The sequence below is a fragment of the Pyxicephalus adspersus genome, chromosome 5 (genome assembly GCF_032062135.1).
Source record: "Pyxicephalus adspersus chromosome 5, UCB_Pads_2.0, whole genome shotgun sequence".
Classification (NCBI taxonomy): Eukaryota; Metazoa; Chordata; class Amphibia; order Anura; family Pyxicephalidae; genus Pyxicephalus; species Pyxicephalus adspersus.
In genome coordinates this window covers 134,175,581-134,195,681 of record NC_092862.1, presented here as the reverse complement: position 1 = coordinate 134,195,681, position 20,101 = coordinate 134,175,581, and the positions used below count along the sequence as shown (strand labels likewise).

Sequence of the window (20,101 nt, the reverse complement as noted above, 5' to 3'; positions counted from 1 at the left end):
TTCTTTAGACTGTTGAAGGTTTTCTCAGCAAAGAAATTAGCTGTCTGATTACTAGTAAAAAAGAGGCAAAGAGCTCAAATGCTTTAAAGTATTCATGCACCTTGTCAAGTCCTGAGCCTGTCCAGAATAAAGGAGCTGGTTCAACTCGGACAGAAAGATGTCGGGAAGAAAGCCAAGCTGGAAGTTCTAAAAAGAAACCTGGAATGGTATGATTTTAGTATTAATGCTTTATTAAAATTGTAGTTTCTACGAGAGGTTTTCATTTTTAGGACAAAACACATTTTCCTGCCTAATGGAAAGGAAAACCACCAAAACCTATGTTACTGAGGTAGAAATATATATTCATTCTTACTTTGTAATTGCTTTGCCTGCTATGAAAGTGTAGTGTGTGTGTATATAATTTTATAAGAAACATCACTTTAAGCTTAAGAATATAAACAATAGGTGACTTTATAAATGTGTGTTTTAAAAATGATTTTTCCTAGGATGATGCAAGCCGTGGAAAGTCTTTACTTAAAAAAGTTATGAAAGAGCAGGTGAGTGGATTCTTTATTTGTAAGCTTATTAATATATACTACAAGCATTTACCAGTGTTCCCAAATGACAGAAAAACTGCTGACGAACATAAAATACAGAATATTTATAAACTGCCTGATAAGGGAAATGTATGCTGAAATAGTCAGCCCCATCATGCTAGCTTTAGCCTGGAATTTTTCAATGAATGATTTGATGTTGTGATCAGCAATGCTTCCAACTTTTACACATAGGTGGCAGTGAGACTGCCCTTTAATGTAACTGGCCAAAAAACAAAAAAGATTGGGGTTGGGATCGAGCAGACAAGCTTATACAGTAACTAGGAATGTTATATGGTGCTTGGCTGCTTTGGTCAAGCAAAATTGAAAAAAAACCCTTAACATGACAAATGACACCTACATATAGTAGAAAAGATGTGACTATTGGAACTTCTGTTAACTTATCTGTTTTTCTTCTTCTGTGCATGTCTGAGATTAGGGCATGTGCAGGAGCACACAGAGCCATATTTTATTTATACATATATATATATATATATATATATATATATATATATATAATTAGTGTGTGTGTCTACCTTTTTATGTAATGTGAAAATGTTAGTTTAGGTACACTTTATTATGCAAGTATATACACTATATTTGCGCACCAAGGCAGGCATACCTGTCAGTTTTCTGTGACCTCTGCAGTGTTTAGTTGTTAACTCCCTGTCATAGTCCTATTCATCTGGTCCTGAATAGATGTATAGATATGATAGATGCAACTCTTGTATGTTTGTATAGGTGTTGTTTTATCAGAATACACGGCACTGAGCAGTGTGTTCATTCCTTTTTATACATTTAGAAAAAAAACATTGCTGGCAAGTAAGATGGTGTTTATATACGCTTTTTTTAAATAAAAACCTGCTTACAGGCAAAAAAAGAAGACAATACACTAGTTCTGCTTTAAATGTTCTTACTCTGTATTGTACCTGCTTCCTCTGAGTGTCCATCGGCAGTTTTCAACATCTACAGGAAATGGTGATGGAAGTACATAAAAGTGAAGTATAAAATATAAGCCCCGGGCTAGTCTAATATGAAATGCAGTGGGTGGTCAATACACTGCATTTTACATAAGCTGCATACACATCCAGCCACAAAATAAGCTATTGGACTAAAATACAAAATAGTTTAATAAATGTTAAGAATATTTTGTCGGGTTCTGTTAGGACTGTAATTGTGTTAAACCATTATACATCACTTCAAAAAGGGGGGTTCTTGTGGACATACCTTTTATGCTCCTTAAGGCATCACTCTTATTTGATTGCATGAAGTGAGCAGTACATTCTGGTTTTAACAAGCACAAAACACTTGCTGACCTCTGTATGGATTCTCCAGGATTAAAATGTAAAGATGGGGAGAGCAATTTCCAGCATGGCATAGACATCAGCTTTGGGTTTATTTCTGCAGACACTTTTAATAAATAGGAACAGTTGAATATATAACTGTTCATGTTACTATATACGAAATTTAGGTTTTGCTAATTGTGTTTATTAATTTTGAAAATTTAGCAGCATCCATGTGCTGTCATGATGGTTTGTAAAACAATCTTAAATTGGGTGCATTTAATAAAGATCTTCCACTATTACAGGAACGTCTACCAAGAAACAGCATATTGGCCAATGCCTGGAACTGGGGAGTTCGTATTCTGCATGTGGATGGTAAGATACGTTAAAGCTTGAATAAAACTTAAAGCACAATTTAACAAAGATTGAAAAGCAAACCTAGTTAATAGTATTAATAGCTTAGGGTCTGTTTTGGGTAGACCTTGCATTTGAAACCAGATCAGAAACTCTAAATAGTTTATTGCTTTGGGCAATGTTGTATTATGACACAAGCTGTGGCTGAATCGTATAGATCAATCATGTTCATTTTACACTTTCAGTTTACGGTCTATGTGTTCGTAGAGGACCCCTCCATTCCCAGTTATACTTGCATTGGCAAAGCTTCCCCCACCTCTCCCTTGATGCAGCTGGTTGGGTTGGATGAGAGGGAAGCAATGGTGCCAACCATTTATAATAGTGGTTGTGTCTAGTGATGGACTGGTAGGTCTGGGCGCTGTCACTGGGGAGCAAGTCATATCCAAAAGTACCAGATATTCACTGAAGATAGAATACAATTATCAGTGTGTAAGAAAAAAAAAAAGCCCCATTGCAGACATGCTGTCTCTCTGCCCTACACACACCAGTCAGCTCTTATACCAAGTAAAACACTTGTATATGGGAAAAAGAATACACAATTCTCTCTCTACAAGTTGTAGAGTGCCCAGCAGTGAAAATATAAGCAAGGGGCACGTAGATATATCTAATGTTTAGGTATACATTCATTTATAGAGAACATCAAATAATGATAACTTTGCATCAACATATACCTAGACTTTATGCAACTAATACATTTAAAAAAAAAAGCGCACAGCTACCCCTGAGGAAGCCCACGAATGGTGAAACGCATCTAGTTAATAGGCTGCGTGCAACCCCTTTATCTTTTGCAAACATTGGTTGTCAAGTATGATGTAATCTTTGAATGTATTAACGTGACCTAGTAGGTGATCTTTGTCTAGCAACCAAGTGTTGGACTAAAAATATTAACAGTCCAGCCACAATTACTGTGCATACGCTAAAGTATTGCAATTTTGAACTCAAAATCTCTTGAAAAATTTTTTTGCCAAAAAAAACCCATTGTCTATCTTGTTTCTATATGGTCTATAATACTAGGGTTGGCAAATTTCCCAGTGAAGGGTATACTATATGTTCTACAAACATACCACTCCACTACTATTCTTTGCTTGTTAATATTTAGAGTTTAGACCTGTATCTTTCTTTTTTTATTTTTTTTTTATTCTTATTTTAGCTGCAAAACTTTATATAGAAGACAAAAAGAAATCACAGCAAGCCAAAAAAACTGAAGTAGCTCCTAAGCAGGTAAAGAACATTACGTTTGTGATAGTTTACCATCTGTGTGATTTTCTCATAGTGCTTTATCCCAGATAGTGTATGTCAACCCTGCCTACCACTTGTACTAAAAGAAAACCTTATTGATCAAAACAGGCTTCCTGTATTCAGTTTTTCATTATCAAATGTTCATTGTAGGTGCTTGCAGTGGTAGACAGGGGACAGCATGGGGTTTGAGTGGTCTGCAACTATATATAGCCTCATATGCAGCAAGTGACAAGGCATTGTATGTTCTGATGTCTCTCTCATGGCCAGTAATTTTTGGTACAGTAATTCTTTTGTGGGATCAGATTTAACAGGCTTAGCCTTCGCTTGCTATGTGCATTGGTGACCCTTGGATTTTTCTGATCCTGTCACTAGTTGTCAATCTTTGGCCTACTTTCAGTAGGTACTAATTGCTGTATACCAGAAAAACCCAAAAACACTCGGTTTTGGGCTAAGATTGACCTAGTCATTCAGACTTATTTGTCTGGATTCCCTGCTTTCTATACATCACCTTCAAGAACTAAGGTTGTCCTTACGTATTAGCTGTTAACGCTCCACAAAACAAATATATTGGTGTTGGCTGGGTTTCCATTATTAATGGCAACAAAAATACACCTTGGCAATTCAAACACACATAGTAGTATGATGCACATAAATAAAAAAAAAAATATATATATATATATATATATATATATATATATATATATATATATAGCGTTGGATGTGCTGCTTTGGGAAGATCACATTGCTTCTGACATTCCTTGATGGGTACTATTGTAAAAAAATTAACTATGTATTGGTTGGTTTAGTTTGTTCCTAATTGTAGTTATGTGCTTTAAAACTAAGTTTTTAAAACTAATATTTTTTGCATTATAAAACATGCTAAACCATTTGGTAGTTAGTTCCTGTTATGCAGATCACCCTAAAATATATATTGTATAATTTGTCTAATTTTTTTTGTTTGTTTTTAAACAGGTTAGAAAAAGAAGACCAAGAGGTCTGTAAAAACAGCTTTTGATGGGATATGTATTGTAGACTTGGATTTAGAATAACCGATGATTGTATTTATTTTCTCCCCCACCTTTCAGCTGAGAAATTAAGGAGCCCATACATCAAGGTGGATGACTGCAGTGGGTAAGTTAAACATGCTTGAGGGGGTGATCTCTTAATTGTCAGGATCTAGGAAATAGATTCTACAGCTTGGGGAGAATACATTTATGCACTGTGCAAAAATGTCTTAGAGATTGGGATCTAATGCTTTGAGTTTTGTTTTTGGTTTGTTAACTGTTGAGGAATTATTTACCAGTGTTGGGGTCTATTCATACCTAAGCTTTTCTGGTATTGGCAATGGAAGTCACATGTAACATTCAAAAACATTGCTTCAATGTATGTTAACACACTGTGTTTAGTTTTTTGTGTGGGTTTTTTTTTTTTTCTCTTGATGTGTTCTCTTGATTTAAAATTAGAAAACTAATTTTTCCAGATAGTATTAACCGTCATCTTGCATATAAGGACAAAGGGAGTGGGTTAGGTTTTAAATTAGAACTGAATGTGCTAATCTGAATTGTTTTGAAATGTATCATTATGTAGGTTAGGACTGTTGTTGGGATGGACATGGGTTTTTATTTTTTTTAATATAATGTACTGTTTGTTGTATAACGTGAATTGTCTTTTTCATTATGTAAACTTTCTGTTCCAGCAAGTACAGACCCCTCGTTCTAACGCTGCCAACCTTCCGATCTTTCCAGCCTGTTGCCTTGGAAGAAAACCTGACTGTGGAAAATAAAGCTCCAACTGCTAAACAGAAAAAAGGGTATGCTGATAATGTTTAGAAGTTCTGGGATTAATCAGTAGAACTGTGCAAACGGCAATAATGATATGTAAAGTTTTTTAGTAACCAATCAGAGATCATACATCCACTCATATAGGTATTCGATTAGTTGCTATGCGTCACTGTGATACACCACCATGGATATCTATTGGTTTTTGATCATTTTGTTTAGATTTTGTAGTATTTAACAAGTAAGTTTACTTTTGATGTAATAAACTCTGCTTACGCTGTGTACATGTGTGCAATAATTATCATTGGAAAGGATTGTGAAAGATCCTTTCCAACGACAAACGACCGCACAATGCATGAATGAGTGCTGGACATACATTACTGTTTTCCTCTATGGGAAGGGGGAGAATGACTGAGGAGCATCCCTCTGCGCTTTCTCCCTTCACTTCCTTGAAGATTGTTAATCTTTCATTGATCCGCCAGGACAGTATTTTGAACGATGGAGACAATATTGCACGTGTACAGTGCTAATCGTCGGATATCAGCCCTCAGCCGATTATTGGACGAGAACCAATGCACATGTGTACCTAGCATTAGGTTAAAAAAGTTATTTTTTATCAAAATATTTAAATATTGTAATTAAATGTTTTTAATACAGTATAGTAATTGGGTTTTATTTGTCTGCTTTCCAGTTCAAAAAAGACTGCACAGAACAAGGAAACCAATCCGAAGGTTGATGTACAGGAGAAGGGTGGATACTGTGAATGTTGCTTGGAAAAATACGATAATCTATTAGTCGTACGTATTAGGGTTGTCTTAATGTGAAGAATCAAATACAGGATATAATTTAAGATATTGTAATACTGTAAGCATGTGGTGTGTCCCTGGGTTAAATACATTGGGTTAAGGCTTTGAGGGTGCAGTTTGCAGAAAAAATCTTCCTTAACAAAGCTCAGACTGAGCTTTTCTGCAAGCTGTTAACTCTTTAATGACAGACAAACTTTACAGTATTGTTTTCTTTTTGCATATTAAAGCACAGCTTGCTCCAGAAGTTAATGTATTTCTAGCCTCCATAAGTGGTTTTTTTTTTTTTTTTTGTGTTTAACATGGTGAGGATTTTATACAGTAACTGACACCACTCTACCTATATGTTGATACAAACATCTGTTCTAATTGCGTTTATTAAATGTGCCTGTTCTGACTTACAAATTCAACATAAAAACAAACCTACAGTCCTATCTCGTATGTAACCCAGGAACTACGTGTGTAAATGTGTGTGTGTGTGTGTGTGTTATATATATATATATATATATATATATATATATATATATAAATATTTCTATTACTTATGCCACTAATAAAATCCAGATTGTGGTTACTATTGCAGCACTTATACCATTTACCTGGCTGTGTGCTAGGCATTCACTGAATTCAAAGCCAATTGCCAGTTCATGGGTTTTGGGTTTCTTTAATTTTTATTAGTTTTAGTTTTTTAAATTGACAATATACATATTCATCTTTAATACAAAGTTAAAAGGAAAGATACCTTAATAGATTCAATACTATCAATAATGCCAAGTGTTCATCTGTTGTAGTTAGTTCTATTAATAATCACATTGTATTAAAATTACACTCGTCAATTTTACAATTATAATTTGTATCCCATATTTAAAACTCTTCTACAGAGAAGAGAGAAACACACGCAAAACAAACCCACTTCAAAACATTAGCGAGGTGAGTTTTAATGTGGAGAAATTGATATCAACCCTCTAAATACGTGAAAAAGGTGAATATTACTTCACTAGTGCGTGAAAAAAACAAATTACACAAAAATTAACTATATAATAAAATGTGAACTTATGCAAAAACTAATAGCTTTATTAATCCATTAATTAATTAAGTACATGGATTTAAAGTGAGGCATTAAGGTCAACCCTCTATAAACGTGAAAAAAAGTATTACTTCACTGGCTCAAAAAATAAAAAATAAATTGGCAAAGGTGAATTTTAGCGTGAAAACAATATCAACCCTCTAACTATGTAACTACTTCACTAGCTCCTGTGAAAAAAAAAAAAAATCCCTTCTAATTTACCCTAATAAATCTTTATCCTTCTTGCACGTAGCCATTTGTGTACTCTTCCCTATTATCTCAATAAACTACACACACTTTACTCACAAACAATAACAAAAAAAAGGGGTAGAAAAAAAATAATCTCTATTCAAATATACTTTAATATATCTCAGGGCACAAACCAACCACTTATTATGTTAGAAATATACTGTGCCATCCCATGGACATATACCGGTAGTACCTTATTCATGGCTCCCATACTTCCTGAAACTTTACCATCAACTCATTAGGAAAAGCTCTAATTTTCTCATTAGCCATAAACCACATCATTTTCTGTTTTAACATGTTCCACATTAGGTTTGGAGGACCTCCTCGCTTTAGCCAACACCATCTTAGCTGATGTAAATAAATGTGTCAATATTACGAACTGCAACCTAGTACAACCTGGTGGTTGAAGATTCAACAAAGCCTCTTCCGGGCGTTATGGAAAGGATTTACCTATCAAAGTATATGCCGTCTGGTAAACTCGTATTCAGTATCTTTTGATCTCAGGACATCCCCCACCAAATATGATACAAAGTGCCGTCCCCATTACATCCAAAACAATTTCTAGTGTGTGTTGTTGACATTTTTGCCATGCGCACCGGCACCTTGTACCAACACATCATAAGTTTGTATTTAACCTCAAGTGCCGACGCATTATTGCTACTACGTGCCGCTGTATCCCATATTTGTTCCCAACCCTTCTTTCTTTTTCCAAAGAGTGTACATATTTAGGATCTCCTTTTGTATATTCCTTAATTAAAGTGTCATATAATACTGATCTCACCCCTTTTGCCAATGCACCATGTACACCATAATTACTCAAAAGCACTCAAAGCTCTGCCACTTTCACAATTCCTCTGTTTTGATTGAATAAAATGTTTTAATTTGCAAGTATCAAAATATTTTGCAGTTGGAAATTCTAAATTTATCTTGAAATATTTTAAGGTAATAATATCCTTTGTATGTAGAAAATGATACAAAGAAAAATGAAAAAAATACCCTTAGATTCCATCTATCATATATGGAAGGATATCAGGATTTTCCAAACCAGGTAAAAACAAAGGGTTTTCCAATATCGTAGCTACCCGGTGTCTGTGGGGACATGAATCCATAGTTTTATCAAAATTTTGTGGTGGAAAAATGTCTGTTTACGATCTGTGATCATTACATTTGTCCCATTAGCAATCGGATCTTTCCGAGGCACTTGTGTTGTCCTTGTTGCTTAATCCAATGTTTCTCAACCGCTCTATCTCTTTAGGGAACCTTTCCTATAATTACTATATCCACAGCTCACAGTATATTGTGGTGGTCAGTGGGAAAAGTTCTTCTTGCATTGCCACCCATACAGATGGCCGAAAAGATCACTGGTGACTGTGGTAACTGACTTAAAGCACAGATTGCTCAAGGAATCCCTAGCAATCTCTGAAGAAATCTTGGTTTAATCCCTCAAACAGGGAAGAAGCTTCCTTGCTTACCGACTTATTGAGGTTACTTCAGAAGTGGATGTTATATTTAGTTTGTATATTGTGCTGAGTTCTATGCATGAAATTTTAGCTCTTGTATACAGTTTACTTGGACTGTATGATTGACAGATTGTAATAAAAAATGTTTGTCCCTTTCCTACAAAATTGTGCTCAACCCAATGAAGATAGTAAACTTTATTTTGTATTGTTCAAATTTTCTTCAAACAAATCTGGTGGCCTTTTTCTTCTAAACATGGTTTTCTTTATTGCAGCATGTTATAAGTCGGAAACACAAAAAATATGCAAATGGACCTAATTATAAAGATGTGGATGAACTCATCTCAATGTTTAATTGTGACCTTGTCGACTGGTCGGTAAAGATACAGGAAGTTAAAAGGTAATGTTGCCATACCCGTTAGAGTATTTTGTGCCTTTCCATTACGGTCAGTTTAAAAATGGAGTAATAGTAAAACCTGGTTTTAAAATGTTCCCTGTAAAAAAAAAAAAAAAAAAAAAAAAAAAATTTCAAAAAAAAAAAAAAAAAAAAAAAAAAAAGTTTTAATATATACCCATTCCAAAACCTATATCACTCTTTGTTGCCATGACTAGAGCTGGGTGAAACGTCTGCATCCTAAGTTTATGGGTATTTCAGATGTGTACTTCCTCCTGTCAACCCCTACATCACTACAGGACACGGTTGTGATGTGTGGATCGAAGGATAGAAATGCATGCCAGATGTAGAACTTTTATGGAGTTTAGAGCTTGAGGATTGTGGGGGTCAGAATGGATATAGGTAGTTTACCATTTGTTCTTTTTTTGCTAGCAATACTGTATTTTGTTGCCTTGGGAAGAAAGATAAACTTCATTCATTCTGCAACACTTTTCAAGCGTATAGTACAACTTGTGTATTAAATGAGAATATATGCTTGGAATCCATGTATGCCATACATTAGTTAATACAATAATTCTGTATAGATTTTTATTCTAAATGCAAAACCGCTGAGAATTTGCACAAGGGGCATGATTCCAAATTGACCATTGAGATCGGATAAGGGATTGTTCCTAGGGATTTATGATGTAGAAAAGTTTTTCTTTCCCTCATAAAACCCAGAAGTGTAAGAGTTATTCCTATCTGAACAGCCATAATGGTGACGTTCTGGAGACTAGTGCAGGTGAACTTTATAGCTGCAGTTTTTTACCTATGTCACCCTATTAATCAAGGTGACCAGCATTTTGAAAGTCACCTGGTTCCCTTTAGAGTGGCCACGCATAATTTTATCCTAGTAACATCTAAGTTAAGGGATTGCTGAATTTGAACATTCTTTTTAACTCATGTTTGGTTATTTGTTTGAAATGACTGATGCTAAATATTGTGATAATTAGGCAAACATTAATCTTTCTTGCTTTTTAGTTACATATGTTTGGTGCCGACTATGAATCCTTTTGGGAAAGACAAGGAAATTACAGAACAACATCCACCACCAATTTCCCAACAAAACTGGCCATCTGAAACCATATTGGCCAAGCTTAATATTCCACTTGCTGCTGCTGATGGTCGTGCCATTACCAACCTGGTCCCTCTACCTTTGAATTCTAATTTCCCCATTCAGACTCTGGGCAACACTGGCCGTGTAGTGGACTTTTTTAACTTGCCTCCTGGAGCAGCTAACCATTTAGCCTTTACTGCTTCCCCAACCCCCGGAGCAGCTAATTATTTAGCGTTTATGGCTTCCCCTGCACCGGCTAGTTTAGCATTTACGGCTTCCCCAGCCCCTGCACCGGCTAGTTTAGCATTTACGGCTTCCCCAGCCCCTGCACCGGCTAGTTGGCTTCCCCAGCCCCTGCAGCGGCTAGTTTAGCATTTATGGCTTCCCCAGCCCCTGCAGCGGCTAGTTTAGCATTTACGGCTTCCCCAGCCCCTGCAGCGGCTAGTTTAGCATTTACTGCTTCCCCAGCCCCTGCAGCAGAAACCACAAATGTGGGTGATGAAGACTGTAAGCAAAAGGGTTCCACAGCTATCCAGATATGTTCATCTGAGCCTGATATTGACGATTCCATCAAAAAGCTAAAACTGGATAAGTCTTTGGAATCTGTAACTTTACTTTCTGCACCTGTGGATGCAAATTATGTGGCCAGGCGAAAACCAGTATTATACACTGTACCTAAGGGCTTGAAAACAACCTGTCCATCAAACACCTTACATGCACAAAGTGACCCAAGTTCCTCCAGCTCCCCCAGCAAACTACACAGATGGCCGAAAAAAACATGGGCACGCAAGGCAGGAAAACAAAAGGCCGAACCTTCATGTAAAGTGTCTGCTCCTGTAGAACACTATGACGTCAGTTCTTATGAAGAAAGAGTCCTATCATTGTTTGGGACCAGCGAGATGCAGTCTGAGTTCTGTGGGTTTTCTTCAAAGTCTGCAAATTTACCTCATGGCGTGGATGTTGAAGATCATCAGCCATCTTCCAAAGGCGACTTTGATTGGTGTATATTTGCAACCACCAGTTCTTCAGCTGAGACTTTTCATGGGTTTTAAGAGAATTTTAAGTTTGTTTTTTGTTTTTTCACATTTTAATGCCCAAAATATGTTTAAATATTTTATATTGTTGTGTTTTGTTTTTTTATTTAGTAACCAGCAGTACCCCAAAGTCTACTTTTATATAAGACCACCTTGGTCTTTGTAGTCTGATATGACACTTTTGCAATGTCGCCACACCAATTTTTTTTGTTTTAACTGTGTTCACCGAGTGTCCCATTATTTGATGCTGGCTCTTGGACTGTGTGCACACATTACATTTTTTTCAGTGACAGATGAGCGAGTTCTGTATACTCAGCTGCCGTTCTTCAGTATGGAGTGGGGAGAGCAAGTGATCTCTCCTCCCCTGTCTTGAATAGCAGTTCTGATCGTCCATTGATCCGCCATAAGGGACACATGGAACGACTGCGGGTGACTGCTGTACACATGTCAGATTCTTGCCCAAGACTAGCTCAATCATTCACCCCATGCTAGGCACACCCATCCAATAATTATTGCATTTTGTAGCTCAAATCCACCACCACAATCCAGCCTCAATTAGTTCAGTTATATGTGCTTGCTTACTGTACATTCTACCTGATTCTGACTCCCAACAAAAGCTCTTTGAAGGGATTCCTTTCTAGTTGGAATTGCTGTAAGGAAAAAAAAAAATACAAGGTTGAATTACAGTACACAGCTCTTATGTTATTTTTGATCCTTTGGAATAGACACGAAAGCACAGGCTTTATACTGTGATAATTAGGCAAACATTAATCTTTAATATCTCTTGCTTTTAGTTTGGTGCCGACTTTGAATCCTTTGTGGAAAGAAAAGGAAATTGCAGAACCGCCAAGTTCCCAAGAAGACTGTCCACTTGAAAGCATACTGACCAAGCTTAATATTCCACTTGATGCTGCTTCTGCTGATGCTGATTGTCGTGCCATTACCAACCCGGACCCCCTACCAATGGATTCTATTTTCTCCCTTCAGACTTTGGACAACACTGGCCGTGTAGCAGACTCTTTTACCTTGCCTCCTGGAGCAGCTAACCATTTAGCATTTTCTGGTTCCCCAGCCCCTGCAGCAGAAACCACAAATGTGTGTGATGAAAACTGTAAGCGAAAGGTTTCCACAGCTATCCAGAAATGTTCATCTGAGCCTGATATTGACTGTTCCATCAAAAAGATAAAACTGGATAGTTCTTTGGAATCTGTAACTTTACTTTCTGCACCTGTGGATGCAAATGATGTGGCCAGGCGAAAACCAGTATTATACACTGTACCTAAGGGCTTGAATACAACCTGTCCATCAAACACCTTGCATGCACAAAGTGACCCAAGTTCCTCCAGCTCCCCCAGCAAACTACACAGAAAAGTGAAAAGATTGTCACGCAAGGCAAGAAAAAAGACCTCACAGGCTGCACCTTCATGTAAAGTGTCTGCTCCAGTAGAACAGTATGACGTCAGTTCTTCCAAACAAAGAATCCTATCCTTGTTTGAGACGAGCGATATGCAGTCTGAGTTCTGTGGGTTTTCTTCAAAGTCTGCAAATTTACCTCAGAGCATGGACGTCAAAGATGATCAGCCATCTTCCAAAGGCGACTTTGATTGGTGTATATTTGCAACCACCAGTTCTTCAGCTGAGACTTTTCATGGGTTTTAAGAGAATTTTAAATTTTTGTTTTTTATATAATTTGTATACACACACATTTTAATAATGCCCAAAATAGGTTTGTATATTTTGTATTTTTGAAGTCTTTTTGTTTAATTTTTTTAAAGGTTTTTATTTAGTAAAGCAGTACCCAAAAATCTACTTTTGGATAAGAAAGAGCTGACTTTTAATCTTCCAAGTTGGTCCTTGTAGTCCGATATAAAATATTTTTGCAATGTCACCACTCCAAATTTCTTTTCATCATATTTTATCAATTGTGTGTTCATCCAGTGTCCCGTTCTTTTGATGCTGGCTCTTAGGCTGTGTGCGCACATTCGATTTTTACAGTGACAGTTCTTTAGTATGGAGTGGGGAGAGCAAACAAGTTCTCCTTCCCCTGTCTTGAATAGCCATTGTTCCAATTGTCCATTGATCCGCCATGAAAGGCACATGAACGACCGTGGGTGCCTAATGTACACATCAGATTCTTGCCCAAGACCAGCACAATCCTTCACCTCGTGCAATAATTATTGGACTTGTGTCCTAGCATTATGTAGCTCAAATCCACCAACGCAATCCAGCCTCTAGTAGTTCAGTTATACGTACTTGCTTACAGCACATTCTGACTGCCAACAAAAGCTATTTGAAGTGATTCCTTTCTGATGGGAATTGCTGTAAGGAAAAAATAAATTGCAAGATTGAATTACAGTGCACAGCTTTTATTTTGGATCCTTTGGAATAGACACTAAAGCACAGGCTTCACCTTTTCTATATCTCAAGCTTTTGTGCTTTCTGACTGAAAAAAAGTAGTTTTGTGCATGCTTTTGGAGATGACATGTATAGCTGGTGAGGCCCCAGGAATGGTTTTATATTTTGGGCACTTGTAGTAGTGAATGGTTATCTTCTGTCGGAATATTTAAGAAGCCCTCTGGGCTCTTGCAGACCTCTAGGGATAGAAAAGCTGTGAATGTCCCCAGCATCATCCATTGTATTGGTAACCAATTTGTATAGTTCTGGCTGAGAAGATATTAAATTAAAACTTGGGTCATAGCCAAGTCTGACAGGATGGGTGATATAAATTGGCATCCAAATACAGAAGCAGCTGCCTTTTCACTACACAGCTGCAGTCTTTGTATCTCTTGGCACTTCCAGTTTTTGTCCAGCCAGCAGCTGGTTTCTCAGCTTTCAGCAAATTTGCCTTTGAAAAATGTTCTCGAATAACTACTTTTATCATCTCTATTCTAATAAAGGTAACCTGTACTGAAAAAAAAAATCATAGGCTGCTATTGCTGGTCTGATATACTAGTTCTCAGATTCCATATTTTTGGGGCCATAGGCAAGTCAGAAGTCCAGCTTGGAATACCTGTGCTATGTCAATGATGCTAAATCTTCTGAAGACTTGTGATCAGTGAGCATTTTCAGGTCAGCAGTGACAACCTACATATTGGCATACATTTCAATTGCAGACAGTTTTTAAACTTTTAATTATGTGAATGTATAAAAAGGCAGCTTTTGTATGTTTAATGGAGCCCCAGTGCCAGCCTTCTGTATTCAATGCAATTTTCCAATGTGTGTCACATCATACTTGACTGATTTGTACATCTCTAGCTCTCACAGGGGTTGTGCCAGACTGCTGAAGATAGACTGCTGCTTCAACACAGAAACCGGTAGTTCTTGCCCTGTAGCAAAATGCCAGGGAGTAAATTTAACCTGAAGCAGGGAAATGTACCACAATGTGTCAATTGGGAAGAAATGTCCTCTTTGTGCTGTTCTAGAATTAGTTTATTGGGTTAAGCCACATTCTCTCTGGGCACCCTTCTCATAAGTACCTCTTAATGGCCCTGACCATAGATGGCTCGGCCTTATGGGTAAAAATTGGATTTAGTTACCTTTTAAAAAGGTACAATACAGCTGAGCTCTGAGAGGGAGAGTGCATGTTTTTGGCATTTTAAGACACCATAAAAGTCTAGGCTTTGACCACAGAACCCGGATTTTACATCCTCAATGTAACAATAGCCATGTATGCTGTAATGTCTTTTTCTGACCAGTTTTTGGCTGGGTTTGCACTGTTGGGCTTCATTCACTCGTGATGCTGCACATTGGCATGTGTTGCATTAAGCAGACCACTTCTTTGAATGTTCAGTCTAATGCACCAAAAAGCTACTCGCTATTTTGTAATGCCACCCACCACAATAAGCAGTAGCAGCTCCTAAAATCAATGCGTTCTTTACTGAGTCAAGCAAGAAAGTCTTCCAAGAAGCAAAACTAAACCGGGACATAGTGTGCCTGCTGCCTGACTGAGATGTGGAAATCGCAAAACGGTTCAGAATTTTGGCAGGTAAAACACTACATGTGTGTCAACTGTGAAATCTGGGATATTTTTTGGTTTAAGATCAAAAAAAGGCAGCTTTTTATCTAGAGTGAGTTACATTTTATTTTCCCTTTCACTGTTTGGTCTATTATCAATCAGATTCCATTCAAGTAAAAGTTTTAATAGTGTCTGACATTTTTTTAGGGCTTCAAATGTTATCCAACTGTTTTACGTGTGTGTATTAAACATTTTTCTAAGTGGACTTTCCACATGTGGTCGTTCTTTCTTTTAACCAATACATTGGCTTGGTTATTCAGGAATACATTGCAAATACCACCTGAAATTTATATTTAACTAAGGGCTTAGTGACCTCTTGGCAGTGTCAATACACATAGATTAAAAGGCATTTTTTCAAAATGAATACCCGAACAAGCTTGACAAAAGCACAAGACTATTAATTGGGGATGTACTTTCTTAGTGTGTTGGAGTGCCATTCAAAATAAATGGGTTTTTCTTTGCATCCTATGCAGTGGTCCACAGAAAATGTGGCATTATTTGCAATTTTTGTTTTTGTTGCAATTTTAGTTTTAATAAACAATCTAATGAATTCTTATATTCCAAATGACAATGTTCACCTAAATTCACAAACTGTACTAGAGACAGAAAAACAAGGGAGGCGCAGCGTGACGTCAGTGTAGTCTTTAGTTGTATGAGGCAACCGTTGACGAGCCATATGCTTCAGTATTTCCACCATTACAACAATCACCCCACCCCGCAAATACAGATTCTCATCAGATTTGTTTATTTTTTTTGTTTATTTCTTAAGATTTGTGGTGACAAGTCTGCATGTGAACCAGCATCCAAAAAAGTCAGCCATTTCAAATTGCATTCTTTGTTAGATTTTATTTCTAAAAATCACCCTTTTGTTTTAATCTGCAACTAAGCATGAGTTTTGGTAATTGTCAACAAGTTGAATTTTTGCTTATCTGCCACACAATCTGTATGTGAAATCACCCTAAATTGCCAAAATTTCACGATTGGATCATTATTTTCCTACGAGTTCTATTTAAAACACTGGTAGTTATGTGAGTAAAGCCTATATAATGCTTTGGCGTGATAATAATTTTTTACCTACTCCTCTGTAGATCCAGAACTTGCAACTACCATTCTTGCAATGACTATAATAGACATAGGAAAAGTTTCTTTTAAACATCTTTCCTAGGTCTGGATTGTTCAACCTTAGGTGAGTGTATGACCGCTTACTGCCAGCAGGAGGCGCCCTAAGCACAGTGTGGAAATATGTTTTGCTGTCCATCAAATCCTCTTCATCTTACCTAAGCCTAACAATGTGGTTTGGTTGAACTTGTGCTTTAGTTTCTTTCTATTGCTATTTAGAACAAAGCCATTCTCTGTGTAAGGAACCCTCCAGAGCTGTGGCAGGTTATATGGGGTAAAGCTCATAGGAGTTTGATATGCAGGCTGTATAGAGAAAATGTATATAAAATTCCTATGCATTGTTACTATACCCCAAACAGGCTTCACTCCATATATCCATCTTGCAGTGATAGATGCTGGAGGTGTGATTCACAAGTGGGCACACAGTTCATATGTTTTGGAACTGTGCTAAGATAGTGCCTTACTGGAGTGGGGTGAATGCTTTGCTCAGTAAAATACTGGAAACCTCTAATAATTTAGATCCGGTGACCCATTTGCTGGATGTCCCCCATAAAGGAACTTTCTAAACCAAGGAAGGTTCTTTGACACATATTCTCAGGGCGGATAGATGCCTCATCTCGGTGCATTGGAAATCACCCACTCCGCCCTCTTTTGCAGAATTAAGGACACATGTAGGGGGATATTCAGCTGATCTGCTAGGCTCAATACCAAACTAGAGAGATTTGAGGAAATTTGGGCCCGATGGGATCAAGCTATTGGTACTGGTATTATATAATATGGATTAACTAAATTTTTTTTTCTGTGTTGCTCATTTGAACTTCAAATATGGCTGGCTGGACCAGTGGTTACCCACTGATCTTGTATTTCTACCTGTTCTTGTCTTCTCTTTTTTTTTTTTTTTTCTCCTTGCTTTCTTTTCCCATACGTGATGGCGGCGTAAGGAAGTTTGTCCCTGAGCTCCTGCCGCCTCCACCGCTCTTCTCCGTCTGGCAGCCGCCGGAGTTGATTTCCTCCCCCGCAAATCGCATGCCTCGCGGTAGGAGGAAACCCGGTACACAGAGAGCGGGTAAGGAAACATCCCTAACCCGCTATCTTCACCCGCCGGGCTCATCTGCCCCATCGCACGTGGCGCCTAACATGGCGTCGGCCAGCCCTTCCTCCTCCAGTATGGGAGCCTCTGCAGGAGAGCCTGCAAGCTCCACGATGCCTGTTCCTGCTACACTAGGGAGTCCTGCTTTGTGTGCAGATGACTCCCGGGATTCATCTTCCTTGGAGCCCAACCATTCTCCTGCTACACAGCAGCTGCCTGTATCCCAGGCCATGCTGCAGGATCTTTTTGCTGCGCTGCCTACTAAAAGTGACATGGAGAATATGTTGGCCAGATTAGAGGGCTCTATCCGTGCAGAGATGGATGCAGTTAAGCAAAAGGTAGCAGATGTTGATGCTAGGGTGATAGCAATGGAATCTTCTACTAGTGATATGCGATCCTCTGTGACCACCCTGGAATCCGATATGGGCCATGTTAAATCACAGCTTACCTCTCTACTGCCCCGCACTGATGACTTGGAAAATCGCAGCAGGAGAAATAATGTATGCCTCAGGGGGATCCCTAACGCGACGGCTAATGCTGACCTACATGCCACCGTGACTACCATTTTTAACATAATTCTGGACCGCCCACTAGATACGGCCATTGATATTGACCGGGTACATAGAGTGCGGAGTGTTCTAGATAGTGGATCAAATTTCACCAATGATGTGATATGTATGATTCACTACTAGACTTTAAAAGAGGAGATAATGCGTAAAGCGTGGCAACTAGGTCCAGTGGACTTTGATGGTGCTAGTATACAGTTATTGCCTGATGTATCGGCTCAGACTTTGCGTATGGGCCGAGTCCTTCGTCCGCTATTGGAATTGATTCGCTCCACGGGGGCATTTTACAGATGGGGCCACCCCTTTCATGTAATTGTGACGAAAGGAGCAGAGACATTTGCCCTGCATCGCCATACACAGCTCCCTGCATTGTTCTCTTTGCTAGGTGTGGACCCAATAGTAATTCCTAATTGGCTGGATTTTCCTACGGAAGCAGCGGCCTCTCAGCAGCGGAACCACAGGAGGGTCAATTTCCCCGAAGATCGGAGTGTGTTGCATTGCAGGGAGAGAGGATCCTGCTGGATCCTATGGCCAATAAACTTTGATATTCACCCTATTGTTCTTGATGCCTACCTGGGTTTGCCGGTTTTATCCACGTGGGAAACTGCTGACAGATATAGAATTATCGTTGAAGCTGAATTGCCATAAGACTTAGGTTTAATGCAATTTTTTTGTTGCTAATATGTTTTTTCTACAGTTCATTTGCCTTGATTGATGAGTATTTTGAGCCTACCCTATGTTGATTTGATCCTTGCGGTAATTTTTTTTGTTTTTTTTTTTATGTATGGTATGTTGCAATACAAGAGTATGCTGTGTGCTATGGTACATACAAACACGCTCTTGTCCATAAGCTGGGTTTGTTTATTATTATTGTGATAGATTGGCAAACTGATTGGTCTGCGGCGGGCGGTGCCTCAGACTTCAGGTGGCCTACTGGGCCAACTCCTGGGGTGGATCGATGGATGCTACTTTGAGTTGATTGCTTGTTACTGCTGGTGGCATTGGGGGCGCCGTTGGCCGTGGACTACTCTGCATTCATGATTGTTTAAGGATTATACATAACTATATGTTCAAAGTATGTTTTTGTTGCAATAGATCTGCTAACCTAGTTGGTTACCTCTGTGGTTTTGATCTACCTGGGAAAGCAATGATATTTATGTTTATATTATTTTTATTGTTTTTATCTATGTCTACACTATAGGCGGATTTTAGAATGTTAGTTCACAAATTGGTTACGGTGGAGGCTGGTGGATGCCATGCCTCTGTCAAGTTCCACTACCCCCAGTAGTTTGCTCCTCACCCTGGTGGTCTGGAGCTAGGTACTGATTTAGCATTGTACTACCTGGTGGGCTTCGGTTGTTCGACCGGAGCACTTTCCACCTCCCTTTCTCTATCTATTCCTTCTCTTCTTCCCCTCCCTCCCCCCTTCCTTTACTCCCTTGTATCTGTTTCCCTCCCTCTCCCCCTCCACCCCCCCTGCAGATTGCCTAGAATCTTCAGCGCCTACATGTCACTAAAAATTGCATCTATTAATGCGAAAGGTCTTAATTACCCGACCAAACGCTCAGTTGTGTTGAATTCCCTCAATAGTTCAAAATTTCAGATAGCATTCATACAGGAAACGCATTTCCGCCACGATAAGGTACCTACACTTAGGAACCGTCGGTTTCAGACGGCGTACCATGCCTCATCCCCATACTCTAAGTCCAAGGGTGTTAGCATATTGATTGATACATCCCTCCCTTGGACGTTAGTTACTTTGAAGATGGACCCAGAAGGGAGATACCTCCTAGTTAAAGGGAGGATCAATACTAGGTTGTTTACCCTGGTCAATCTGTATCTCCCTAATACTAACCAAGTGTCCTTTTTGGAGGAGTTTCTTGAGGTTGCTGATATGTTTGCAGAAGGAGTTTTGATAGTGGGGGG

General features: G+C 38.4%; 1 protein-coding gene across 2 annotated transcripts in view; it reads left to right on the top strand.

The window, feature by feature from the left end:
• DBF4 (DBF4-CDC7 kinase regulatory subunit) overlaps positions 1-13,273 on the top strand; it is a 21,671-nt gene extending 8,398 nt beyond the window's left edge. The window contains exons 4-13 of one of the 2 annotated variants that reach the window (XM_072412799.1): positions 9-206; positions 486-536; positions 2,161-2,230; positions 3,420-3,490; positions 4,481-4,502; positions 4,594-4,639; positions 5,205-5,318; positions 5,978-6,083; positions 9,137-9,261; positions 12,180-13,273. In XM_072412799.1, the coding sequence (XP_072268900.1) occupies positions 9-206; positions 486-536; positions 2,161-2,230; positions 3,420-3,490; positions 4,481-4,502; positions 4,594-4,639; positions 5,205-5,318; positions 5,978-6,083; positions 9,137-9,261; positions 12,180-13,044 (1,668 nt within the window). In that variant the 3' untranslated portion in view covers positions 13,045-13,273. Of the gene's footprint in view, positions 1-8; positions 207-485; positions 537-2,160; positions 2,231-3,419; positions 3,491-4,480; positions 4,503-4,593; positions 4,640-5,204; positions 5,319-5,977; positions 6,084-9,136; positions 9,262-10,696; positions 11,352-12,179 lie in introns of those variants that run through there. The other variant, XM_072412800.1, reaches the window with a different exon arrangement.
• Positions 13,274-20,101: the final 6,828 nt, after the last annotated feature.